The 27,535-nt window shown below is 58.1% G+C and overlaps 1 protein-coding gene across 4 annotated transcripts in view; it reads right to left on the reverse strand.

Annotated features, from left to right (window-relative positions):
• Window positions 1-27,154, reverse strand: part of PRKAR1B (protein kinase cAMP-dependent type I regulatory subunit beta) — a 103,117-nt gene extending 75,963 nt beyond the window's left edge. For 2 of the 4 annotated variants that reach the window (XR_007147704.1, XM_047837969.1), the window contains exons 1-5: window positions 27,035-27,112; window positions 26,168-26,242; window positions 25,801-26,001; window positions 9,119-9,277; window positions 6,316-6,407 (exon numbers count right to left, since the gene is read on the reverse strand). Coding sequence is in view for 3 of the 4 variants with exons in the window: in XM_047837969.1 (XP_047693925.1) it covers window positions 6,316-6,407; window positions 9,119-9,277; window positions 25,801-25,980 (431 nt within the window). In the remaining variant the exon portion in view is untranslated. Of the gene's footprint in view, window positions 1-6,315; window positions 6,408-9,118; window positions 9,278-25,800; window positions 26,002-26,167; window positions 26,515-27,034 lie in introns of those variants that run through there. The other 2 variants (XM_047837971.1, XM_047837970.1) reach the window with 2 other exon arrangements.
• Between the last annotated feature and the right edge of the window lie 381 nt (window positions 27,155-27,535).

Consider the following 27,535-nt stretch of genomic DNA (forward strand, 5'->3'; position numbering starts at 1 on the left):
GAGATGCGCGGGCGGGAGGCAGAGAGACAACGGCAGGTAGCAGGAGACAGCCGCTCAGGCCAGCGGTGCGGCGCTCCAGCCAGAGGCCCGTTCTAATTAGAGCTGCAGAGAGCAGGACCAGCCAGGAAGACCGCCCCAGGGTGAGATGCCCTCGCCGCTCGTGGGGCGGGCGGCTCCAGCAACGAGGCCCCCACCGAGGCCCGAAGCACCACACACACACACACACACACACACACACACACACACACACACGGGGCCTCCTCATTGCCATGCTTCCCGACTCCCAGGGGCACGGCGGTGCTCTCTGGACACCCCAAGCAGAGCAGGCTGGGAGAGACCCGACTGAACCCGGGGGCTCCCACCTCCCTCCCTCAGGGCTGGGATGCACGGTTCATGGCCCTTCCCAGGGCTGTGGAGCGCCCCGCAGGCTGCCCTCTGAGGCCGCCTGTGTCCCTGAGCAGAGTACGTGCCCCCAGCACCCCCAGGAAGGACAAAGGATCTGACTTTGCTCACCGTACCTGACACCAAGCAAGGAGCCTGCACCTGCCCCCTGCCCCCAGGACCCTCACCCGGAGTAACTCAATTTAGCAGAGGAGCTGTGGAGGGGCCTGAAGATACCAGCTCCAGCCCCGGCTCGGACACCTACTGTGACCTGGAGCGAAGGACAAAGGCCCTCCCCTCACTGGGCCTCGAAACCACCTGTACACTGAGGTTGGGAGATGAGCTGGTCACCCACAGCCCTTCCTGCTGCATCCGGAGGCCCAGAGCAGCCAGCTGACCCACCTCAGGCCCAGGATGGAGCAGAGCATGACCTTGTGGAGTGGCCACGGACTGAGCACTGGGAGGGAGTGAGGCCGGTCTGTGGGGCTCGTGTGGGCATCTGGGCCAGCATCAGAGCAGCAAGGCCGTGGGCAGGGAGAAGCCCAGTGACGTAGTCTGCCCTCCACACAGCCAAAGGGCTGCCGGAAAGAGGATGACGACGGTGACTAGGATGGGGAGGGGGAGGGGGAGGAGGGTGGGGGTGATGGTGGTGGTGTGGGTGACGATGACAGGGACGATGACAATGGGGATGACGACACAACACGGGAGGACACTCCCATGGACATTACTACAATCCACCGTCACTGCAACCCTCGAAGTGGGTTTTATTCCTCCCATTTGACACTTTTGACACGTTTGAGGAAACGGAGTCCCCGAGAAGGTCGTCACGCAACTTCAAGACATGATTCAACTGCCTCCTTCCAAAAGACATTTTAACACACGTGGGATTCTGCAGCGTGAATGTGTGCACGTGTGCATGTGTGAGTATGCCTGTGTCTATACACGTGTGTGTGTGAGTTGGGGTGTGTATGTGCTTAAGAAATCTCTGAGCTGCCACCGTGTTCAGGGGTCTTCTGGTCCTCCCTCTGGCTCCCCATATCCCCCACTGCCAGTTCACCCCAGGATACCTGCGGACCCCCCCAATGACCACGTCTGGATCACCCACCCTCCAGTGTTCCTTCCTCCTGCAGGTGTACGTGACCTGTCGTCAGAGCAGTGAGGGAGGGGGAGCATGGCCTCGGAGCCCCCAAGACTCATGAGTCCTGGCTCTGCTGTGACAAGTGTGGGGCCCTGGTCAAAAGACACCCCCTTTTTATGCACGGAGGGGGTACCCGAGGCAGGGGCCCAGAGAGAGCCTTCGACGGACGCTCTCTCCTAGGAGATAGGTGGCGGTTTGGGGGTTAGGACCCTTCCCCCATGGCTATGTGGCATCACCTTCTTTTCAAGAAAAGATTTTGAACAAAATGCTCACGTCTTCGCAAGCACAAGTAGCTGCACACAGACTGAAGGACAGATAACTGACAAGGGCAAAACCACCCAGCCCGTGACCACAGGGTTACTGGTCTCACACCTGAGCTGGGGGCGGGTCTTTCAGCACAAAGGTGCGCTCGCCCCCAGCGGATTCACCCCTGGGGATTCATGCGGGAGGCAGCCTCTGAGTCGGGACATGCATCTGGAAAGAATGGGCCCCAAACCACAGCCCAAGCTGCTGAGCCCGCCTTCTCCTGAACTGGAAAAAGCCAAGTATTTGCATGTCACACAGGGGACATCAAGGGAAAGGTCAAGAGACGAGTCTCTGGCTGCCAGCTCCCCGGAGGCCACTTCCTGAACCGTCAACCTCTTCCTTCAGAGGCCAGAAAGAGGAGCCCCCCCAGGGTTTCAATATGGAAAGTGAGTTTTCCTGAGGGCAAAACAAAGATCTGAACCACAGACACACCCCCTGACAGAGAGCTCTCTTCCTAAGCCAGCCTCGCAAAGAGGAATTTTCAATCCAACCATCTGCTTCCTGCACTTTTGTCCACCTGGCTCCCAGATCTGGAAAAGTCCGAGGCGGTAGGAACTGCACGAGCCTGGAAAGTCAGGGCCAAGGGCACAGGACCCCGGCACAGACAGTTCCTGGACGCACGTGGCCAGAGACACCACTTGGATCAACGCGTCCTCGGGCCACACCAGCCCCCTGGGCCAGCCAGTGCCTGGGAGCGGGGAAGGGGCCACCAAAGGGTGTGGAGGGCGTGGCTCGAACACAACTGCCCCCCAAGGGGCACCCGGGCTCCACAGAAGGGGGGACTTGAAGCTCCGTGGGGCCAGAAGGGAAGCTGAGTGTGGGGCTCCTCACAAAGTTACTGCCCCGCGATAAGGGAAGGACTATCTGCCCCGCGAGCCACCTCTGGGTTTGCAACCAAAAGACCCAGACGCCCGTGTTCACGGGAGCATTTTACCCGACGACCAAGAGGTGGGAGCAGCCCCAGCGTCTGTCAGCGGAGAAGCGGATAAACACATGGTGGTCCCCCTGCAACGGAGAGACCCCCCACCCTCAGAAAGAAGTGAGGACTGACCCGGGGCACCCCGAGGGTGCGAGCCAACACAAGAGGACAGACGTGGTGTGACTGTTCCGGGGGTCTGTCTGTGAAGCCGCACTTGGGGGAGGTCGGGTGGGTGCCGTTGACGAGACCGCGCCTCGGCCTCCCGGGAGCCCGTCTGCAGCCTCCCTGCCTCAGGCGGCGTCCCCGCGGCCAGGCCAGGCCAGGCGAGTGTTCTGGGAGGATCCCTGGGAGGGGACGATCCCGTGAGTCCTGGGACAGTCCCGAGATTCTGGCCACACGCCAAGCACCCCTCTGTGCCCTGTGACGCCAGCACGGCAGTGTCCGGAGCACAGGGGGCACCCGGCCGGTCTGGGCCGCCACAACCGAGCTTTCCTGCCCCCGACCTCCACCCGGCTGCGCCCTACCTGGGGACACGCTACACGTTGGGGCCTCCCCGGACGACCGTCGCAGCACAGCCTCCAAACTTGCGGACGTCTGCGTTCCCTTGACGGACACTTCCGGGGAGGCCGGCCCCGCGAGACAGGACCTCGTCCTCTGCTCGGCCGCCCCCAGCACCTGCGCACAGCCCAGCACACACTCTGCAATCGCGCCCTGACCTCCGTGGAGCCGGACACACAAACTCGGGGTGACCTCCGTCTGTTCACCGCTTTCACCGTCAACTTTACCAGGTCAGGGGCCGAACGACGGGTGACAGCTGGGTGCCCCCGGTCAGATGAAGTCGACTTCGGCGGCAGCCAGGGCACGCGGCCCGGGGATGCCACGCCCTCAGCCCCACCCACCACCCTCAGCCCCACCCACCACGGCTCAGGCGCGGACCTGTGAGAACGCAAAGCTCCCGCATGCCACGCCCTCAGCCCCACCCACCACCGCTCACGCAGGCGCCAGGCCCGCGCTGCTCTTGCGGCCGGAAACACAGGAGCAAGGAGAAGCTGGGGGGGGGGGGGGGGGGGGGGGGTGACCGTCACCGCCACCGCAGCCGTTCCCACAGGGGCTTAATGCGGACCAGACCGGGACACCGAGCCCCAGAGAACAAAACCAACCTTTCGTGTGAGCTGGGTTTTGGGGGACAGCCCAAATCACGGCGCCCCGGAACTCCCGCCCCACACTCGGGGACGGGCCCGACCCGGTGGGGACGGGCCCGACCCGGTGACGACGGGGCCAGCGGCTGCAGCATACAGGTCAGGGGCACACGCCGGCCGGGCTCCGGCATCGAGGTCTGCCCCGCACTGCCCGGCAGCTGCGTGCCCACAGCGTCTCCTCTACCCAGAGCGGCGCCTCCTCCCCCGAGCTGGCTGCAAAGTGCCAGGACCCCGATGGACCCAGGCACGCTCCATCCCTTCCCTAAGGGCTGAAACTGGGTAAAGAATGGACGGTGGGGCGCCTGGGTGGCTCAGTTGGTTAACCGTCCGACTTCGGCTCAGGTCACGATCTCGTGGTCCGTGAGTTCCGGCCCCGCGTCGGGCTCTGTGCTGGTATCTCGGAGCCCGGAGCCTGCTTCCGATTCTGTGTCTCCCTCTCTCTCTGCCCCTGCCCCGTTCATGCTCTGTCTCTCTCTGTCTCAAAAATAAATAAACGTTAAAAAAAAATTTTTTTTTTAAAAAGAATGGACGGTGGTCTGTGTGGCCGCTGTGGGGAGCGTCTGACCTCCTGCCTGAGGGTGCGGAGTCTGTCCACAGAGACTAGCCAGGGTCCTGGGGCCATCTCCAGACAGCTCACCTTTCACTCTGGACCCCTGGCACCTTCTGAATTTCGACCCGTGTGAACGCACCATCCAGTCAGAGCCCGGGTTTAAATCTGGACTGAGTTTTTGATGTTTACATTCAAGTTAATAAAGCTACAACTCCGAGTCATCTGGTCCCACCTGGTGACCGAGGACCTACCTGCCAGGTGGACACCTCCATGAAGGCTGAGAACAGGGGACTGTCTCCAGTTCTGGAGGCCAGGAGCCCAGAATCAGCAGCAGCAGCAGCAGTCACAGGGCTTCTCTTCGGAGCAATCCCCCCCATGCTCCCCTCTTGCAAGGACACAAGCCTGCATTTAGGGCCTGTGGAGGGTGAATCCCGGACCACCTCTCCGTGTCAAAACCCTCCTGGGGCGTGGGCCCAGCTGGGAGGCCCACGTGGAGAACTGGCCTCCCGCCCTGCCCGTCACGCCCCCACGTGCTTCTGACGGGTGGACATCTCAAATGCCCCCAAGACACTCCCGGAACACGGCGCCAGCCAGGCCTCACCTCGGAGACTCCGGGAGCGCCCAAGGTGTGGGCAGGCCTTCCCTGCAGCCTTCCTGGGTGACCAGCCTGTGCCGTGTTGCCAAAAGCCCTGGAAAACGCACCGGCACCTACGGAGACCCTACGCCCCATCTCTCTGGCCCAGCTCCTCTGTGGGGGGCCCATCCTGCGTAAACACCACTCCTTCCTGTCCGCCGGGGCACGATGGCATCCAAGAACCGCAAGCCTCCCAATGACCCTCTCTCTCCCCGCACGCTGCGGCGCTCAGCAGATGTTAACCATCCCAGATGCTCACGCGGAAGGACCCACAAGCGTCACAGAATGAGGCTGCGAGAGGACTTTCTCTTATTTTGTGGGTTTGCATGTTGTTTAGATTCTGTATAGGACTGTCATCAGAACACTAGGTTATCGAACCAAGAAACATAATTCACCAAAATGGAAAAAAAAGAGAATTAAAACACTGCACAGCCTTTCATCCACCCCGAGGAGCTTAGCTCGAAGAAACAGACACAGAGGAGAAGTAAGGAAGTTATAGCAACTCCACAGAAATCCACACAATGAGCCCTGAAAAAGTCTTTACTGACAAAGAGGGATGTCCGTGACCTCGTAAGCATGACAAACTCGTAGAATGTGATCCCATTTTGTGACAACACGGAATTAGAGTGCACACTTCAAGTAAACCCTCAAGGATCACCCCAAAACGCTCCCAGTCCGATTTTCCCAACTATGTGTAGGACCTTAATTCGCAAGCATGGCACCCAGCCCGTCACAGCTGCCGGGTGCCCGTCCCTGGACAGACCCCACCCACGGCCATTCCTGCGGCCCTTCTAGACCATGTGACTGACATCTGCACCTGGTCAGCCACGTTCCTGGACCCCCGAGCCCTGCCTGCCAGTCCCATCTCCCCACCAGGCAGTGAGCTCAGCCCAACAAGGCAGATCCCTGTAGAAGTTGCTGGAAGACTAGGCCCCCAGTGGTCAGAGCGAGGAGACCCACAGTGTCTCTCGACGACAAAGTCACACGGAACCTGCAGATCCTAACCTGGTATGCAGAAGGACAGCAGGTGCACAGAGCACATTATTTCTGGAAGCCGCCCATGTTCTGTGAGCACATGCTTCCAAAAGTATGCCCTGTGACCGGGTCCCTGGGGTTCAGGGCTGGTGGTGATCAGCAAGGCCTCCCTGGAGGGGTGTCAATCCCAGTCCCGCCTTCCCAGGTTCCTACCTTCTCTCATTGTCGTCCAGGTGAGCAAACAGCACGTTCTTGGAGATGGCCTTGGCCAGCGCCGTCATGGTCTTGTAGTCCTTGGGAATAACCTGCAGGGGAAGCCAGCGGAAGTCAGACTTCCGGCACCCCTGAGGGTCAGGGCTCGGGGCCCGGCCCCTCCCAGCACCTGCGGGACCCTGAGAAACCATGACGTGGCTGGACACAGAACCGCCCGGCCTTCAGCGTGTTACTGCTGGAGGACCGCAAAGACAGCCCGGAGTGTGATCCCGGAATGGGATGTGTTTGTCACCATCGCTGTAAGCAGCTGGAACCAACATGAAGAAAGAAAGGGAAGACAAGAAAACACGGTGATCTGAGAGGTGGTCTAAGAACCTGGAGGACTTGGGGCCTTGGTGGACTGGCCCTGGCGGGCCTTAGGGACCCCTAGAGGATGCTACAAGAACTCCAGGCCCTTGGATTATCAGTTCTTCTGTTTTATTTCAGTGGCTTTGTTTTTAAGGCAATAAAACACTTGCGTAAATATTTGAAGACTGAAAAAAAAAAACACAACTTGAGCCAAGTTTGGAGCCACACCCAAGGCTGACCTTCACCCTCCGAGGCGGTGATGGGCGGGCCTTGTAAGGGGGGGCTCTGCCGATAACTGAGCCCGATGATGGGCAGGCCTTATAAGGGGTGGGGGCTCAGGACCCTGTTGATAACTGGGTGTGGTGATGGGGGGGTGCCTAGTAAGGGGGGGGCTCAGGACCCTCGGCGTGGCTATGGGGGCCTAGTAAGGGGGGCTCAGCCCCTGCCAGTAACTGGGCGCGGGGAAGCGTCCACCACAGCAGACCTGCCTGGTCAGAGTTCCCAGTAAGCACAAGCCCAAGAGCTCCATCACCGACCGAACAACACAAAGTGCCTGCATCTCACATTACAAGCATCTCAAACGCCAAGATTTCTCCCTCAAAATAAAAGACACCGGTGGGAGGGCTATTTGGGCCGTAACGTGACCCCCTCTTGGAGCTCAGCTGCCAGAAAGCTCTGCCAGGCTGGGGGGTGGCATTAGGCCCCAGCACATGTGCACATTACATTTAATACCATGGGTCTTCACCCAGGGACTTTGAGAGACGGGACTCAAGCCCTAGAGATTTACTCTTTAAAAATAAGCCTTTTATTTTAGAATAGTTCAGACTTGGGGCGCCTGGGTGGCTCAGCCGGTTTAGCGTCCGACTTCGGCTCAGGTCGTGATCTCACAGTCTGTGGGTTCGAGCCCCGCGTCGGGCTCTGAGCTGACAGCTCGGAGCCTGGAGCCTGCTTCGGATTCTGTGTCTCCCTCTCTCTCTGCCCCTCCCCTGCTCATGCTCTATCTCTCTCTGTCTCAAAAATAAAACATTAAAAAAAAATTTAGAATAGTTCAAACTTATGGGAAAAGTTGCCAAAGGCAGTGCCCGTACCCTGCAGCCACTTGGCCCCACTGCTGGCACCTGACCTTACTCGGGAACACACCACAGCCACGGAACCAGCCACGGAACCAGCCACGGTGCGTGCTGGCAACACGTCCTCAGTTTCACCCGAGCCGCTCACCCTGTCCCTGGGCCTCACCCAGGTCACATTCAGTGACTGCACCCTGAGCCCCCCGCTCTGGACAGTTGCTTAGGGCGCCCTTGGTTTGATGACCTGGACAGGTCTGAGGGGTGCTGGCCAGTTACTTTGCAGAATGTCCATCCACCTGGGTTTGTCTGGGATCTTCTCGAGGTGGTAGGGGGTGCTGGGGGGCGGGGGGAAGACCACAGAAGTGAAGTGCCCTGGGGGTTTTAAATGACACTTTCGGTGGTTTCTCATCCCTGATGGTGGGCATGTAACGGGGCCAGAGTCTCAGTGCAGGGGGACGGCACGTTCTGGAGGCAGACGGTGGGGATGGCCGCTCGGCAGAGTGAACGTGCTCAGTGGCCCCGGGACCCAGCTGCCCCCAAAACCCGTGTGTTGAAGCCCAGGCACCAGTGCGTGGTGTCTGGAGGTGGCCCTGAGAGATCAGTGCCCTCCTGGCAAGAGACCCCCAGAGCCCACTCTCCCTTCCCCTGGATGCCCGATGACACAGGAGGCCAAGCGGCTCCCACCAAGAACCAGCCAGCACCTGCTCCCGGACGTCCAGCCTCCAGACCGTGAGCGAGCGTCTTTGCCCCAGCTACGCAGGCTCACAGAGACAATAAGCTACGTTGTATGTATTTGCCTGATTAGATTTTCTAAAAGGTCCAAAACTAAAAATACCAAGAAAAGAAACTAAAACTGAGGCTAGAAATACACAAGATAGAAACGACAGAGCCCACGTCTAAGGGCAGACGGGGGGTGGGCAGGGGGCACCGGGCAGGGAGCCAGGTCAGAGGGCAGGCAGGGGGCCGGGCACACCAACAGGCACAGGGGTACCACGTGTCCTCGCGCTCCAGAGCACGTCCTGACTCAGGCACACCTGCTGGTCGCCGTCCCCAAGGGAGGGACACTGAGGAACAGCAACATGGAGGAGGGAATTCCCACCAGGCGGCTCTGAGGCCAGGCGCCAGCCTCCAGGGCAGAAGGAAGTCTAGGAGGACAGGGACCACAGGATCGGGATTCGGGCCCCTCCGCCCACACCCCGTGAGCTGCTGTCCCGTCCCTCCCTGGAACACGTGGGTCAGGAAACCCCACAGGAGAGCCCACGGGCATGACCGTGACCCTGACCATGACGTTGCCATCACACCGGCCCCTCCCCGACCAGAAGGGAGCGTGGCCGGAAGCCGGGACCCTGAGGGCCTGGGCCGGGGGGGGGGGGGGGGGGGGGGCCCACCTTCCTCACGTAGGACACGGCGTCCTCCTCCGTATACACCTCGGCACTCACACCCCCTCGGCGACGGCGGGCTTTCACCACCGGGTTCGGCGGGGTCGGGGAGACCTCCTCGTCGTGGGAGTCTGACTTCTGCTGCGTCAGAATCTGTCTGGTTTCCTCCTGTGGGGAAGACAGCGGGCGGGCTCACACTTGGGTCTGTCCGTCCTCCCGAGCCTGCTCCTTCAGCACCTTCCAGGGCTCCCCCCTGACGGCCTCTCCAGGCCGGGAAGAGTCCCCTGCTCCCAGGCCACCTCCAAGTCCCCCTCCCCCACCCCCACGGCCCTGATGGCTGGGCCCAGGGGGCGGGGGGGGGCACGTCCGCTCCGTTCACTCCTGTACCCCCACATCCCACGCATGCAGACACGCAAGAAATGGTGGGCGGATACATAAAAGGAAAGGAAATCTGTTTTGTTTTCTTCCCTCCCTTATTTAAATGGTTTACAAATTGTGAGTGCGTGCAGAGGGCACAGAATTCCAAAAGTGTAAAGGAACACGCACTGCACACTGACAAACAGGCCCCCACACCTGGCACTCCAGCCACCACATCCCCACATCCCCAAATCAGTCTCAAGACCGGTGGGGCAGCACAGAGTGAGGTGGGGATCCAAGGCAAGCAGGCCCTCACCTGTCTCCCCACCGACCTAGGACAAGGCCTCCATCCCCTCATCGGCGAGGGCCACCGGGTCAACCCAGCAACCTCCCGGGTCAACCCAGCACAACAATTAATCTGACTTTACCAGGCAGCCACCCAGCAAAAACATGAAGTTAGGAAGGAAACTGAGTCCCACCCACGGATCCTCAGGGGTTCCCGCTGCCCCATGTTCCAAAGCACCCCTCCCTGCTTCCCAGGCAGCCCGTGAACCCTGAGAGAACCCTGAAACTATCCTAATTCATACTACAGTGTAAATGACTTCTGGAGGCGTTCTTCCCCCAGAGGGCTTGTACTTTCTAAAGACGACGTTTTAAAAGACCCCAGACGGGACTCTGAAGTTCAAACGGGAGGTGTGGTATTCCGACTGGGAACCCACAGGAAAAAGAAAGTCAAGAAGCTGTCGTCCACCCAAAACCAACACAGTTCTGCCATCATTCCTCGTAGGAGGGCCGCCTGTCGCATGCCAGATGCTGTTGTCGGGGTTTTGCTTTTCCCTCAAACAAGTTTATTTCTTCCACTAAAAACAACCAAAGAATACAGAGCCAAGCGAAAGTTCGACACGGCGCACGTCAGCTTTGTGGGACGTTACGTGGCACTTGTGCCCCGGGTGGGGGACGCTGGTGGCGTGGACCGCAGGACACGCCCGCCTGCGGCCACCGCCTGGACCCAAGACCAGTGTTCGCGGGCCCGCGGCTGCTCCCTTACTTCCCCTCCGGTGAGGCCCACAAACCAGGCTCCTTGCGGGGAATCTCAAGGCCTTTAAAGGCACCGTAACTCTCCACGCACGAGCTGCCCCCTGTGCCCCAAGACCTGCTGCACCCTGAGCTCAGAGCAGAAGCAGAGGCCCCGGCTCCCCCCAGGTGCAATCCGGCCCCTTGCAGGGAGGAGGGAACGAGACGGAGAGAAGACGAACGGGCGGGCAGAGCACCAGCAGTCAGGAGAGCCTGGAAGGTACATGTGCCCAGTGGGCAGGACACTGAGCTGGGAAGGCTCCTTCCGGAGTGCACTGTGCGATCCTGAGGGAATCCCTTCACCTCTCTGCCTCCGTCAAGGACTCTTGAAAGCGACTTCACGCAGCTATTTAAAAGTATCTTTAGGGGCGCCTGGGTGGCTCCGTCGGTTAAGCGGCCGACTTCGGCTCAGGTCATGATCCCGTGGTCCGTGAGTTCGAGCCCCACGTTGGGCTCTGTGCTGACGGCTCAGAACCTGGAGCCTGCTTCCGGTTCTGTGTCTCCCTCTCTCTGCCCCTCCCCCGTTCATGCTCTGTCTCTCTCTGTCTCAAAAATAAACATGAAAAACAAAAATAAAAATAAAATAAAAAATAAATAAAAAAATAAAGTATCTTTATAGAACCTCCAAAAGAAAGGGTTAGCAGATGGGTGGTACGCATCCTCCCTCCCCCCTCCCCTAAATGATGGTAACATTAAAGCCTGAGGGGAGGTGAATCCGCACGGTGAGGACCACGGGGCATGCCTCCACAGGTCTCTGGAAAACAGGACAGCAAGCTGCCTGGCACTCAGACAGAGCAAGCCACACGGAGGGTGTGCAGGGAACAGGCCCCCGGATCCAGGGAGGGAGCCTCCAGGCAGACAGGGGGGCCTACCGGGTTCGTGGGGAGCCACACCCTGGGGAGCAAGGGCCACCGGTCCGTAGGGAGCCACACCCTGGGGCGCGGCACCCCACCCCCCAACTCAGAAAGGTGTGCAGAGGTGAGCTCCTCCCTTCCTACCACCGCCCCTTTTCACGTCCCAGTGTGGAAACCCTCAAGTCCGTAGGGTAGCAGAGGGAGTGACAGATGATCACCAAAATCCCATCACACATCTTCAACAATCATCAAAACAGGGCACACCTACTTCAGCTCACCGCCACGCACTCCACACGCACGCACACATGTAACATGTGCACGTGTCCATGCGTGCAACACACATGTATACATGCATGCACACGTAACACCCGGTGATGTGTGCACATGATACACACGATATATACACAATACACAGAATACGCATATGACAGACATACAACATGCACACGTATAATACACACAGGCACACGTAACATGTGTATACGGTACATTCACATACATAGCACACACATAGTGCGTGTGTGCCTAGGACAACATGTATACAAGGTACACGCACCTATGATAACACACGCATACAATGTACACGCACACAACACGCACAGACACGCATACACGACATATACACACACATACGTACACAGCTCTGCACGTGTAACACATACGTGTATACAAGACACACACAAGACTCCTCTGACACACGGGAGATGGAAGCAAATCCCGGATGTTATGAATTTCATTGAAAAGTTTTCTTTTTTGGGGGGGCGCCTGGGTGGCTCCGTCGGTTAAGCGGCCGACTTCGGCCCAGGTCATGATCTCGCGGTCCGTGAGTTCGAGCCCTGCGTCGGGCTCCGTGCCGGACAGCTCGGAGCCTGGAGCCCGCTTCAGATTCTGTGTCTCCCTCTCTCCCTGACCTTCCCCCATTCATGCTCTGTCTCTCTCCCTGTCTCAAAAATAAATAAATATCAAAAATTTTTTTTAAAAAAGATTAAAAAAATTTGTTTTTGACATTTATTTATTTTTGAGAAACAGAGTGAGACAGAGCGTGAGGGGGGAGGGGCAGAGAGAGAGGAAGGCACAGAACCCGAAGCGAGCTCCAGGCTCCGAGCTGTCGGCACGGAGCCCGACACGGGGCTCGAACTCACGGACCGCGAGATCATGACCTGGGCCGAAGTCGGACGCTCAACCGACGGAGCCACCCAGGCACCCCATGAATTTCATTTTAGACCTTTTAGTATGTACCTCCTAAAAGATGACCTTTAAAAAACATAGAGCCCCATGTCCTCAAGCTATATGAGCCGTTGTGACCACAAAGCATCACTCGGCTACCCCAGCCTCTGGCCACAGAGCTCAGGGGCTAACGTGGGGCCGGGGCCAGTGATGCGCCCTTCAGGGCCCAGGCTCCGGGTGCATCTCGGCAGCCCCGCGGCCCCCTTGAGAGGCTCGGGTGCGGCGAGGGGGGTCCAAGCGGGAAGGGCGGGGCTGCACGCAAGAGACCGGCCAGAGGCCACCTTCTCAAGGGAAGCACTGTCGGGGCCCCCCCTTCCATGGGGCCGTGAGCATCGCTGTCCTGGCACCAGCCACTTTCCATGGATCCGGGGGCTTCCAAATGCAAGGCCACTCGGGGAGGCGCTGGGCGGAAACGGGGCCGTTATTTCTGGACGGCACCCCTTCCCCTCCTCCTCAGGATTCCAGGAAAGTCTCTGGTTTTCCAGAGCCCCCTTCCTGTCTCCTGCTCTCACGCAGATGAACTGTCTGGGTTGCAGGATGGTCAAGGGCAGGAGGTCAGAGGAATCTTACAACAGTGTGGGAACGGCGATTCCAGAAAGCTCTGCGGCCAGAACCTTCCCCAGAAATGCCTAACGCCGCCCCAGGGACCGTCCTTGCTCTGCCCCGGGGCCACGTTCTCCCCAGACCGCATATGACGTTCACTGTCTTCTGACCATGATTTTCCGGCACGAGGGGCAAAATGCGGCCTTGCGGCCTCAGAAGAGGACATTCTCTTCTGAAGGTCGGGAGCCGGGATGTCAGGAGACTTTCTGGAACTGAGTAGATGCTGCTGAGAAGCCCACGTGCCTGGGAGCTGGCAATGATGGAGTCATCCCCTCCACCCCATGCTCCCCTTCTCTGGCTGAGGACACAGCCTGCCGGTCCCTTTGAGAGGCCTCCTGGGGCAGCGGACCACGCCAGCCTGATTGCCCACACTGGTCCTGAACACCCCGCAGGAGGAGGGGCCGCTTCCCCGGCGGTGGCCAAGTTGGCGTTTCTGGACCTCCCCCCAGGGGGACTGACCCTTGCCTCCCTGTCCCCTCCGACCGAGGGAGAGCTGTGGTACTTGGGGACCTGCGGCGTCCAGGACAGGGGTCCATGGTGCCACCCCTGGACCAACCACAAGCCCCCTCCCAGGGCTGCAGCATCTCAGAGCACGAGGCAGGCCCCGAGGCCAGCCATGCCCACCTACAAGGCAAGGAAACCGAGGCCCGGAGAGTGCAAGGGGCATGTCCAGGGGCGCTCGACCTTCAGTGGCAAAGAGAGGAGAGAAAGGTGCAGTTTCAACCATTTATTGAGCACTTTCGGAATACCAGCCCTCATACAGAGAAAAAGGCACGGTTTGTCACGGAAGGTTTCGATCTAATAGGAAAGACGGGTCCAAGTGTGACAGAGAAACGGGCTGAGCCATGAAGGACTAGATACAAGGGCTGTGCAGGCAAGGGGGCTCCTAGGCCACCCCTGGGAAGGAGGAGGCCGGGAGGGCTTCCTGGAGGAGGGGCCTTCTGAGCCCGCCCGGATGAGACAGGCCAAATCCAGGGGACACCGTGGGTGGCTGGGAGCTCAGCCCCCCACCTCCCCAGGTGCCCTCTCCGGACCTGTGGCAGATTCCCGTTTACACGGTCCCTTCTTTGTGCAGCCACCTTCCCAGATGTCCATTTTATTCATCCCCAGAGTCACCTCCTCCATTTCCGTTTCATTAACTTCCGCTTTATCCTTGTTATTTCCACCGTGTGGCTCTGTCACTCACCCTCTTTCCAACCTCCCAGGCCGCACACCGTAGCGGCTTCCATAGGCTCCCTCGAAAATTCAGAGGGCAGCTCTATTTGGAAACAGGACCTTTGTAGACACAGGTGAACATGAGGTCTTGGTGTCCTCGTAACAGGAGGAGGATTTGGACACACGGCTCAGGGCAGATCTCACCGTGAAGACAGAGGCAGAGGCCGGGTGATGTGTCTGCATGTCAGGGGCTGAGAGCAACGTGAGGCTGGGACGGACCCATGTCGGGACCACCAGGAGGAAGTGCCGCTGCAGCTCTGAGCTTGGGCTCCCGGCCTCCCAGCCGTGGGGCAGAAAATTCCTGCTGCTCGCGGCCCCCCAGTCTGTGAGGATTTGCTCTGGTGCTATAGGAGTCGGAGACACATGGTTCAGTAATTCCTAATCTTAGTGTCCAGTGAAGCAATAATTTCCCCTCTAAAGACCAACTGGGGGGCGCCTGGGTGGCTCAGCCGGTTAAGCGTCCGACTTCAGCTCAGGTCACGATCTCACCGTCCGTGAGTTCGAGCCCCGCGTCGGGCTCTGGGCTGATGGCTCGGAGCCTGGAGCCTGTTTCCGATTCTGTGTCTCCCTCTCTCTCTGCCCCTCCCCCGTTCATGCTCTGTCTCTCTCTCTCTGTCTCAAAAATAAATAAAAACATTAAAAAAAAATTTAGGGGCACCTGGGTGGCTTAGTCGGTTGGGCATCCGACTTCGGCTCGTGTCACGATCTTGCGGTCCACGGGTTCAAGCCCCACGTCGGGCTCTGGGCTGATGGCTCCGAGCCTGGAGCCTTCCAATTCTGTGTCTCCCTCTCTCTCTGCCCCTCCCCCGTTCACGCTCTGTCTCTCTCTGTCTCAAAAATGAATAAACGTTAAAAAAAAAAAAGACCAACTGGGATGCTTTAAATGTCACTTAATTCTAAATATCTTGTAATTTTTTACTATGACAATCTTCTTCCACAAATTACGCAAACGCTCATTACTGGTTTCCAAGGGTATGCGGAGGCTGGCTTCCTCCGTTTTCTCCTGGTTAGCACTTTATTAATGAGAGTGAAACAACTTTATTGGGTTATGGTCAAAGAATATGGTTTTTGAGTAAGAAAAAGATTTGACCTCATCGGGGGATGTACTTGATTGTAAAATTCTGATTTACACACCCCTTTCCAGGATCTCGTCAGTTGCCTGAGCACACACTGACGCGTCCCAGAAAGAACGTAAGTCAGTAAGGACGCAGAGCCGACCTGGGGCCCTGACCAGCCGTGGCCCTGCTGCCTCATGCAGTTGGGTGAAGGGCAGCGTGCATGCCCAGGGCGGCACAGCGGGGAAGTCCTGGGATTCCTGATGTGCTCCCAGATCCGGCCCGGTACCTAGAACGGCACCTGCCACGTAGCTGGTGTTCAATAAACATCTGTCGACTAAGTGAGTAAGTGAATAAAACCTTTTTGGAGAACTGTCACCACAAATCGATGGGCACTTCTAGGCCCCATGAATCTATCTCTTAAAATATATCCAAAGGAAGCAATGAGAGGTGTCAGAGATATCTGTACTAGAATGTTCTCTGCAGTGTTTCAACAAAATTTTTAAACCAGCTAGCAGCAAGAAATTGCTTGAATCAATTTAGAAATATCTACGTAAGGGGCACCTGGGTGGCTCAGTCGGTTAAGCGGCCGACTTTGGCTCAGGTCATGATCTCGCGGTCAGTGAGTTCAAGCCCCGCGTCGGACTCTGTGCTGACAGCTCAGAGCCTGGAGCCTGTTTCAGATTCTGTGTTTCCCTCTCTCTGACCCTCCCCTGTTCATGCTCTGTCTCTCCCTGTCTCAAAAATAAATAAATGTTAAAAAAAAAATTGAAAAAAAATAATTTAGAAATATCTACGTAATAGAATACTCTGGCCTGTTATATCATGTTTTTAGTAACATTTAACGGTCACAGAGATGATCATAGGGGCGCCTGGGTGGCTCAGTCGGGTAAGCATCCAACTTTGGCTCAGGTCATGATCTTGCAGTTTGTGGGGTCAAACCCCGCGTCAGGCTCTGTGCTGACAGCTCAGAGCCTGGAGCCTGCTTCAGATTCTGTATCTCCCTCTCTCTCTGCCCCCTCCCTCGCACGTGCACGCGCGCTCTCTCTCTCTCTCAAAAATAAATATTAAAAAAAAAAAAGCAGGAGTCAAAATTACATGCAGTTAAGGGAATGAAAACACAAGCCACAGACTAGGAGAAAATACTCAAAAACACACATCCGCTAAGGACTCGTGTCCAAAATGCTCGAGAAACCTCATAAGGTCAACAAGAAAGCAAACAACCCAGTTAAACACCAGGCAGGAGATCTGAGCAGAAGCCGGGGGAGAACGCGTGTGGGAGGGCAGGCATGCACGGGAACGTGCTCCACGTCGTGTGCCGTCAGGGAAACGGGGAGCAAGACAGCAAGGAGAGGCCACCGCCGCCTGTCAGAAGGGCCACGGCCCACAGCACGTCACCGCCGGGTGCTGGCGGGACGGGGAGCAGCGGGGACGCAGAATGCCGCGGCCGCTCCGAGAGGGACCCTGGTGTCTTACAAAACCGAGCACGGTCTCGCCGTGCGGTCCTGCAGTCACGTCCCAAGATGTGAGAACGTGCGTGCGCGCAGACCTGCACGCGGAGGTTTGCAGCGGCTTTATCCGTGATTCCTGAACCCGGGCAGCAACCGGACGCCCTTCAGTGGCTGGTGGACAACCGGGCTCCATCCGGGCGGTGGGGTTTTACTCTGCCCCGGAAAGCCAAGAACGACGCGGAGGAACCTTCGATCCAGGTTACTGCGTGAGGGAAGCCAGTCTGGAGAGGCCGCACCCTGGGTGATCCCAGCCGAGTGGCCTTCTGGGAAAGGCAGGGCCAGGGAGCCGGTAAAAGATCAAGGGTTCAGAGGGAAAGCGGGAGGCATGAGTAGGTAGAGCTCGGAGTTTTTAGGGCAGCAGCACTAATCAAAATGATACTTTAACGACAGATATGTGACATCAGGTATCTGTCAGAAGCCACAGGACTGTGGGGCACAAGGAGTGACCCTGACATAAATTCCGGGCTTCAGTCGAGGGCGGCGGCTCTCGCCAGCTGTAACACACTCCACTGACACAGCGGGACTAGTGGGGAGCTGCACGGAGCGGGGCGCATGGGAGCCCTGCGGCCCTAAAACTGCTCCCACAAGATAACACCTGTCCATTAAAAAGGAGTACCACTTAAATAACAATAAAAAACGAAACAGGAGGAAATCTAACCAAACACGTGAAGGAGCTGTGTATTAAAAATACAAAGGGGCGTCTGGTGGCTCAGTCAGTTAAGCGTCCAACTCTCGATTTCAGCTCAGACCATGATCCCGGGGCCATGAGATCGAGCCCCACGTCAGGCTCTGCACTGAGTGTGGAGCTTGCTTGGGATTCTCTCTTTGCCCCTCTCCCCACTTGCACATACCCACTCTCTCTCTCAAATAAAAATAAATAAGTAAAAATTAAATAAATACAAGTTTTTCTTTCATTGACATTAGAAATCAAAGACCTAGATAAACGGAGAGCTATTCTGGAAAATTAGCTGCAGGGTAACTAGAAGATTCTAGATTCTGGTCTATTCTCCTTAAAAATAAATAAATAAAAGTTAAATAAATACAAGTTTTTCTTTCATTGACATTAGAAATCAAAGACCTAGATAAATGAAGAGGTATCCTGGAAAGTTAGCTGCAGGATAACAAGAAGATTCTAGATTGTTGTCTATTCTCCTTAAACTGATTTACGTATCAACGTGAACCCACTCAAAATCCCAAGAGGATTTTTTGGTCCATGTCACCAAGATCACGCTAAAACACGCCTAAAAAGGCAGAGAAACCGGGGTGGACAAAACAATTTCGAAAAAGAACAATGCAGGGGCGCCTGGTGGCTCAGTCGGTTGAGCCTGACTCTTGAGTTTGGCTCAGGTCATGTCACGGTCGTGACACCAAGGCCCACATCAGGCTCTGTGCTAGGAGCCTGCTTGGGATTCGCTCTCTCCACCTCCCTCTGCCCCTTCCCCAAATCGTTCTCTCTCTCAAAATAAATAAATGAACGTTTAAAAAAAAGAAGAAAAAGGAAAGAAAAAGAACAATGCAGGGAGGCTCATACTACCCGACTTCGATCTTCACATAACGGCAGAATGATCCAAGGGCGCCAGGGGGCTCAGTCGGTTGAGTGTCCGACTTCAGCTCAGATCATGAGTTCAGGGTTTATGAGTTTGAGCCCCATGTTGGGCCCTGTGCTGACACCTCAGAGCCTGAGCCTGCCTCAGATTCTGTCTCTCTCTCTCTCTCTGCCCCTTCCCTCTCTCTCTCTCTTTCAAAAATGAATAAAACATTAAAAAAAAAAAAAAAAAAGAATGATCCAGAGACATGCCCCCAGCACATACGGCCAGCTGATGAGGTCAAAGGTCTGCCCAAATTCAGTGCAGAGTTCTTCACACAAACCTAAACACAAAAGCACAATCCACTAAAACAAATACCTTGAAAAACCGGACTTCAGAAGCCAGAACTTCCACTCTGTGAAACACACTAGTGAGAAAACCAGGCAGACAGGCTGAGGACGCACTGGAAGGAGGGGTCTGCAAACCAGAACCTGACGCAGGACTTGTATCCATGCACATAAGGGCACGAGTTGAACACACGGAGTTTCCAAGCCCAACAGTAAGAGAAGGACCTAGTAAGAAAATGGACAAGGAAAAAAAAAAAAAGGAAATGGACAAGAGCCATGAACAGGCACTTCAGCGAGGAGACAGGCCAAGGGCAAGTAAGGGCATAGGAAGAGCACGGGAAGACGCTCAGTGGCACTGGTCGTTAGGAAATGCAACAGTGGCCTGAAGGGCCACCCCATGCCCATCAGAATGGCTAAACTTTGAAACCTGATAACATCAAGTGCTGGCCACGTGAGGGCCAGGAGCCACCGCTGGTGGGAATGCAACCCGCCAAAGGATGAACACACTGTGCTCCGTCTACACAGCGGAGTGCAGTTCAGCAAAATAACTCCAACCCAGGACACTCACAAAACCTCGAGGCATCTCAGAGGCGCTTCGTTAAGTTAAAGAACCCAAACTCGAAAGGCCGCATGCCACGCAGGACTCCACTGACGGAACATTCTTGAAAATGCAGAGCTTCGGACACTCCAGTGGTGCCAGAGGTTACAGGTGGGGGATGGTCTGACCAGCACGGGCAGAAAGAAATGGGCGGGGGGGGGGGGGGTGGGATGCAGATCAGAGAACAGCGGCACCTCAGGTCTGGGCCTCGGTTACGGTGGCAGGAACACTACGGTCAGAACTCATGTAGTTGCACAGCACACAGCACGAGCTTCAGGGCATTTAAATTCAAGGAGAATTTTAACAGGCGAGCAAAGCGGGCTTACCCGTGCTGCCGTGGAGCGTCCCCTCGAGTGACCCGTCGGCGGGGACAGGCCAGGCTCAGGGCAGCATGCCCACGTGCAGCTCAGCCCAGAAATCGCACCCACGTTGCCCAAAATGCATAACATCCTCCCGAGAAATCTCAGGCAACGGAACCAACAGAGGTGGGCTCTGGGCGGCAGGGGCGGCGGGGGTGAGAGACTTTTAGCTTTCACACCTTTGACTCTGTGCCATACGCACACATCACTTTTCTGGGGTGCCTCACTGGCACGTGCATCCAGTAGGGCGTCCTGCTCTGAGAAGCTGTCTTGTCCCCCGCCCGACGCGGGGCCTTAACTGACAGTACGTGTGCTGTCGCGGCTGCTTTCGTCCCCGGGCACGGCAGCAGTCACCTCAGAGCCCGGAAGGCCTGGCGGCTTTAAGTGCCAGGGGGCAAGCAGGTGGTGATTCCATGCGACCCTGCCCCTCTGGGTCCCCCGGGTGTGCAACGAAGCAGTCCGTCCGTCTGGGCCTCTGGGCGCCACCAGAATGGCGCCGGTCACCGGGAAGCACGTGCTGAGCTTCCAAACCGAGCGACCAGAGACCCATCCCGTAGCCCAGCGCCTACCCACCGCCCTCAGGAGCGGTTGTCTGGGTGGGACGCCATTTACTGCCACGGATGTCTCCCACGAGAGCTGCCCCTTCTGAGCTGTGTCCGCTCCTTCCAAAAGCAAAACGCGTGACTTGTTAGTTTTTACTAAAGACATAGCAGTGAGCCTGGCCGCTCGGACTGCGTCACCACCGCTGAACCGATATCCAGTGGGGGGGTGTGGGGGGGGCAGGCACGGCAGTGAGGTATCGATGTCCACAGATGAGCACAAAACAACACTCATAGAAGTCAATGTTGGTGAGGATCTGGGAATTCAGCACGAGCCACGCGTGTTAGGGAAACCACAAACTCATCTAATTCTGTGGAGTAAACCGGAAACGTGGCTCTAGAGCTGTAAAAACACGCAGACACGCAGACCCCAGAGCACAGGCCCTGACTGCAGCACAAAGGCACAAAGGTGTTTTCTGAAGGAAAAAAAGAAAAAAAAAAAGAAAGAAACTGAAAACCATCAAACACGAAACAATGCAAACAAAGGCCACGACATCCACGTGATCTTATGGCCACGGATGCCACAACGGTGCTACTGAGACGAGCACGGAACATCAACGCATTTGACACCACTAAAATGGACACTTTAAAACGTTCAAGGGGGCGCCTTGGGGCCTCAGTCAGTTGAGCGTCCGACTTCGGCTCAGGTCATGATCTCAGGACTCATGGGATCAAGCCCTGCGTCAGGCTCTGTGCTGACAGCTCGGAGCCTGGAGGCTGCTTCCGATTCTGTGTCTCCCTCTCTCTCTGTCCCTCCCCCACTCATGCTCTGTGTCCCTCTCTCTCTCTCTCTCTCAAAATTAAACATTAAAAAATGTTTAATACATTTTAAAAAATAATAAATAAAAATAAAATGGTCAACAGAGTGAACTTGATATCATGTACATTTTACTACAATAAAAGAACCCTAACAAAAAGTCAAACCAAAAGCGCACGTACGCGACAAGGACCCACGTCTGCACGTGCACGTGTCTGCCGCACAGCGGGAACAGTCCTTGTGAAAACGCAGGGTTGGTACGTACGTGAACGGTAACAGGTGTATATGGAGGGAACTCTTGCTTACAGCGTCTAAACTGCATTCTGGAAAGGACGAACGACTTCATCGCCCATGATCTTCTGAAAGACCACGTCTTGGAGAAGCTTCGGGGCCGTGTCGTCAGTGCATAAGGATCGTCTGGCCCCCTCAAGTCTGGACCTTAGAGGAACCGCCTGCTTAAATGGCCCGCGATGAAGTCACTCACCGAGGCCCGAGGCCCGGCCAGGGCAGCGCCCCGAGAGCTGGGCCATCCTCGCCGCTCTGTGCCGGGCCTTTATCCGGGCCGCGCAAACACGCTTCCCGCTCGTCACACGAGAAAACTCCCCCTCCCCGGGCGTCTGCCTGCTGTCCACTCACGGTGGCCTCTGCAGGGAGCAGGTGGCCCGGGACTCCGCCCCTCCCCCAGCCACGGGCAAAGAGCCTTCCTGCTCCCGTATTAACGAACACTGGCTGAGCGAGTGAGACTCCCGTGGGACCTCAGGACGCCCCCAGGCAGGGGTCTCAGATCTGGCACCAGGGACGGACCCCCTAGTAGAGTCACCCACACGTGAAAGCATGCACGTGGTGTCAGAGACCCCGCAAAATCCCCCCAGCACCCGAGCGCATCAGCCCTGGCGGAGAAGTGACAACAGGCCGCAGCCGGGCCCTGAGGCACCGGCTTCTGTCCGCACCGTCTGTCACACACCTCGGAGCTCGTGTGGCGCTGCCTTTGACAAAGACGTGAAGGCTGGTCACCCGCTCTTCCCGTTACCAGTGGCTCGCGGTCGCCCGCAGCCTAAGCAAAGCAGCCCTTTGCAGCCGGACTGCAACCCCCCAGGGCACAGCTGTTGGGTTCCCAACCCCAGGACCTTAGACCGTAAGCTCATCTGCAGACAGGGTCTTTGCGGATGTGATCATTAAAATGAGGTCACGGGGTGGGCCCTCAGGCAAGGTGACGTGTCCCCACAGAAAGAGAGAAGGCCGTGTGAGGGTGGATGCAGGTCGGGACGGGAGCACCGCAGGCTGACCCTGGGGGAGGCGTCTGGGGCAGGCTAGGCCCGCGCCTGCAGCCTCCAGGACCGAGTGTGGCCGCCTGGCCTGCGGTGCTTTGACCCGGCGGCCCCGGCAGGCTGACGTGGTGGCTACGGTGACCATGACTTGGCGAGGATACGAATCCCTCGTTGTCAAGTAGGAGGAAAGTGCTCAGTCTCCTCCCCCCGACTGTGACAGGCCACCCTCCTCTTCCAGAGCCCGGTCCTCACCTGTCACCTCCTAGGGCAAGTGTGATCAGAGAACCTTCCCGCCCCCTGCCCTTTGCCGGCCACCCCCCGCCCCCAACGCGAGCTCACAGCCTCCTGACGACTCGCGCTGTCGCCGCTCTCCCGCCCTGCCCGTCTGCTCCCACTGTCCCCTTCTTGCCAGGTGGCACCGCCATTCACTCAGGTCCACACCAAAGCCTCTTGCCCTGCTCCTACGTCCGCTCCGCCGGCCAGCCCTGAGCACTGAGCCACAACTGACAGCCGTGTTGCCTCCCCTCCACCCCCCACTGGATGCTCAACCGTCTCCGGCCATCACCCCGTGTCCCCTGGGGGCCAACCGTCCCCGGTGGAGAACCTCCTCTCCATCTCGCGCTGATGCCCGTCAGCCACACCTCCGAGACACGTCGCCTGGCGGGCACCACTTGGGAGCAACCCCAGCAAATGACTGCAGCCCTGACAGTGAGGGTCTGAGGCAAGGGAGGAGGCCGCAGGGACAGGCACGTCACCTGTGGGTGGGCCTGGTGGCCAACACTCACACCCACGGCACCGCTCCACAACCGTGACCTCAAGAGTAAGCAACGTGGATGAGGGCCACAGGACTGTTGCACGTCAACTGGGAACGACAGCCTTTCAAATGAAAACTGCCCAAGCCGGCTACGATGGGCAGACCCACAGCCAAACTCTGTCAGCGGCGGGCACGTGAGCTGCCACGACAAGGCCACAGCCACCCAACGGGGCCTCCTCCACCCAACAAAGCCGTAGCCACTCAACAATGCCATCTGGAATTTCCATAATCCCATTTCCAAAAACCGTACTCAACAAACAATGCCACACACAGGGGGAAAAGGCCACGTACAAATGTGTTGGTGTGGCATTATTTTCAACTGTGAAGAAAACCACAAACAACTCAGTTGTCTCGTCACGAGGGACAGTGTTGAGAAAACTTCAACGTAGGGTCACACACCCAGCCGAGTGAGGTCCGTGAAAAGCACAAGCACGCGATATAAAATGGCATCTATGACAAGATTGCGTGGGGAGAGGGGGCAACTGGGTGGAGGGGGGCCACGTATGACTGTTACTCCTTCTTTCTGCTTCTGAACCTTTCAAACTTTCTTTAAAAGGTATGCATTACTTGGGGCACCTGGGTGGCTCAGTCAATCGAGCATCCGACTTCGGCTCAGGTCATGATCTCACAGTCCGTGAGTTTGAGCCTCGAGTCTGGCTCTGTGCTGACGGCTCAGAGCCTGAAGCCTTGCTTCCGACTGATTCCGTGTCTCCCTCTGCCGCTCGCACTGTGTCTCTCTCTCAAAAATAAACATTAAAAAAAATTTTTTTTAAAGGTAGGCCTTCCTCGAAGATGCTGTTTAACAGGTTGTTTTAATTTTCTTAAGTTTGTTTATTTTCAGAGAGAGAGAGAACAAGAGTGGGACAGGAGCAGACGGGAGGAGAGAGAGTCCCAAGCAGGCTCCATGTTCTCAGCACAGAACCTGACGAGGGGCCAGAACCCACAAACAGTGAGATCATGACCTGAGCTGAGATCAAGAGTCAGATGGCTGAGCCACCCAGGTGCCCCTAACAGACTGTTTTAAAGGAAAGAAAGGAATTCCTTTGGGTTGGGGCTAAGGGTCACAGGAGGCCCCTGGTGGTGGGGGGGAGGGGGGGACTCAGAGAGGCTTAAGAGCAAACCTGAGCTTCCTCAGGTCATGATGTCACCGTTCATGAGTTCAAGCCCCACATGGGGCTCTGCGCGAACAGTGTGGAGCCTGCTTGGGATTCATCTCTTGTTCTCTCTCTACCCCTGCCTGGTTTGCTCACTCTCTCTCTCCCTCTCTCAAAAAATAAACATTTTAAAAAATTTTTAAAAAAAGAACAGACCTGGGGCGCCTGGGTGGCGCAGTCGGTTAAGCGTCCGACTTCAGCCAGGTCACGATCTCGCGGTCCGTGAGTTCGAGCCCCGCGTCAGGCTCTGGGCTGATGGCTCAGAGCCTGGAGCCTGTTTCCGATTCTGTGTCTCCCTCTCTCACTGCCCCTCCCCCGTTCATGCTCTGTCTCTCTCTGTCCCAAAAATAAATAAACGTTGAAAAAAAAAAAAAAAAAAAAAAGAACAGACCTGAGCCTGACCCCAGGGTTCTATCGACCCTGTGAGACTAGGGCAGGGACAGTTAAGTTAGGTTGTGAGCAAGGGACTCAGAGGAGGACCCTCAGGTGCCCCCCTGGAGAGGGTTCAGGGTGGGAAGCCAGAGGAAGGAGCCCGCCACGGAAGGGCAGGTCGCCAAGGGGCTCGGGAACCCCCTCCCGCTCCGAGCCCGTCCTCCCACCGATGGACCAGGAAGAGGTGAGGGAGACTGTTCATGGAGGAATGAGCCAGGGGGTGGCAGGGTCGCTCCTCAGAAGAGAGGCGTGGGTCGTGCGCACTTCCCCACGCTGCGTGCACCTAAGGGGCGTTTCCCTCTGCGGGCGCCCACCCCCTCCCAGAGGCAGACTGCTGCAGAATCAAGTGTCACATGCACTTCAGACCTACGTCCTTTCATCCCAAATGTCAACGCACCCATAACGACACCTGGTCCCCGTCTCTGTCCCCCTAAGTTGAAAACTCAGTGGGCCCCGAAGGGGCGCCTGGGGGCTCAATCGGTTGAGCGTCAGACTTCGTCTCAGGTCATGACCTCACGGTTCCTGGGTTCGAGCCGCGCGTCGGGCTCCGCACTGACAGCTCAGAGCCTGGAGCCTGCTTCGGATCCTGCGTCTCCCTCTCTCTCTGCCCCTCTCCCACTTGGGCTCCTGCGCGCCCTCTCTCTCCCTCTCTCTCCCTCAAAAATAAATAAATGTGAAAAAAGAAAACTGTCAGTGGGCCCCGTAGGCCATCTTCCCAGTCAGTTCTCCCCAAGGCGCTGTGCCTGGCAGACCCCGAACCGCTGGGAGGGCAGGGGGGCAGGGAGGTGGTGGCTGGGACCTCGGAGCAGGAGAATGAATCAGGTGAGGTCAGCCTCCCGGGCTGGGCCCTGGAAGAGCCGCGGGGCACTCTCCTGAGCTCGAGCTCCAGCAGGTGGGCCCAGCACCCCTGTGCGGGGAGGGGGACACCGGGCGGCACTGACCTTCTCCAGCTTCTCGAAGTGCTCCCGCAGGAACTTCATGGGCCTGTCCGGCTTGGACACACACAGGTGCACGATGCAGTCCTTCAGGACCTGCTGAACACCATGCTTCTGCACATACAGCTCGCACCCCTTCAGGCTCTCGTCCTCCTCCGCCGCCGGGCAAGAGGACGGGGACGCCATGGTGGCCCCACTTCTGGCCTCCTGGGGAAGAAAACCCAGGCCACTGTACACATGCATCTGAAAGGCACCTGGGGTGTGTCGATTTCAAATCCAACAACCCCAGGACGGGCGGACGTGCCCCCCCCCCCCCACCTGTCACAGGTCTTCCTTTTCAGGGGCTGGATGAGTCGTCAACACAAAGCCTTACCGCGAAGATCTTTGTGGGCACGGGGGAGGATCAACCAGATTTTGTAGATGAGCAAACCCCTGGTCTCCGAGAAACCTGAAGGCGGAAAGTGGGGGCCCTGGGAACCTGAGTGGCGACCATCCCTCCCCCCTTTGTAGGGACAGCTGTGTGAACCGGGGAAATGAAGGGGTGCTGCTACGGGGTCGAGTAGCCTGCTTTGCAGGAACAGAAAGAAAACAAGGAAAACAGTTGAAAGCCAGCTGAGGGGCCTTCTGGAAGGATGGAACATGGGGAACAATGGCAGGGCCGCGCAGTTCTCAGCCCGGCGCTGGGGGCTAAGTCACAATGACAGGTCAGGAACTGGGGCTGCACAGCTCCCGCCAGCCGCCCCCCACCCCAGCCTCGCGGGGACCCCAGGAAGGTGCCAAGGCTGCGCGGGCCCCCCCCCCCCACAGGACCCTCGCGCCCCTCCCCCGCCTCTGCACCCCCGGCCCTCCTCCAAGCCCTGCGCGCCCCGGGTCCCTGCGCCCCTTCCCCAGGCCCCACCTCCTCGGGCCCCTGCATCCCCTCCCCAGGCCCCGCGCCCCTCCCCCCACCTCTGCGCCCCCCGCCCCTTCTCCAAGCCCCGCGCTCCCCCACCCCGTCCCTGTGCCCCTTCCCCAGGCCCCACCTCCTCGGGCCCCCGCACCCCTTCCCCAGGCCCGGCGCCCCCGCCCTGAGCCCCCAGCCCGCGCGCCCCTCACGACGGCGCGACGGGCCCAGGTGCGGCCAAGGGGGCGGGGGCTCCCCAGGCCCACATTTCCCGGGGCCCCGCGGACGGCCCAGCCCACCCCTCAGCCCGCGCAGGCCGGGGGGCCCTACGCAGAACCCCGTCGCAGCCCCGCGTACCTGCCTGCGCGGCGCCCGAAGCCCGAGGCGGCTGCGCGCGGACGCGGGGACGGCGGGCGAGCGGGTCCCCGCACTGCAGCGGCACCGCCCTCCGCCCGCCCCCGCGCCGCGCCGCGCCGACCCGCCCCCGGCTCCCGGCCGGCCCCCTCCCCCCCGCCCGCCCCCCACCTCGTCTACTTCCGGCACCGCGGTGTGCCTCCCTCTGCCCGACCGCAGGCCTCTCCGCGCGGGTGTCCCCTCGCCCCTAGCTTACCTCTGCACCCCCCCCTCCTCCCTGCCCCGCCTTGGCCAAGCCCGGGCGGCCTCGAGTTGGACAAACCCACGGCCGGCCAGGACCACCGCCCTCCGCCGCCCACCGCCCACACCTCCTCACCCCTCCTCTCCCCTGCACCCTGGTTGGCTGCAGCTGAGGCGGCATCAGGGTCATGGCCCGGCCCCCCACTGCTCACACCTGGCGTGTTCCATCTACACAGCCTGCAAGGTACTGGTTCCAGCAAGTGC

This window comes from Prionailurus viverrinus, chromosome E3 (genome assembly GCF_022837055.1).
Source record: "Prionailurus viverrinus isolate Anna chromosome E3, UM_Priviv_1.0, whole genome shotgun sequence".
Lineage (NCBI taxonomy): Eukaryota > Metazoa > Chordata > Mammalia > Carnivora > Felidae > Prionailurus > Prionailurus viverrinus.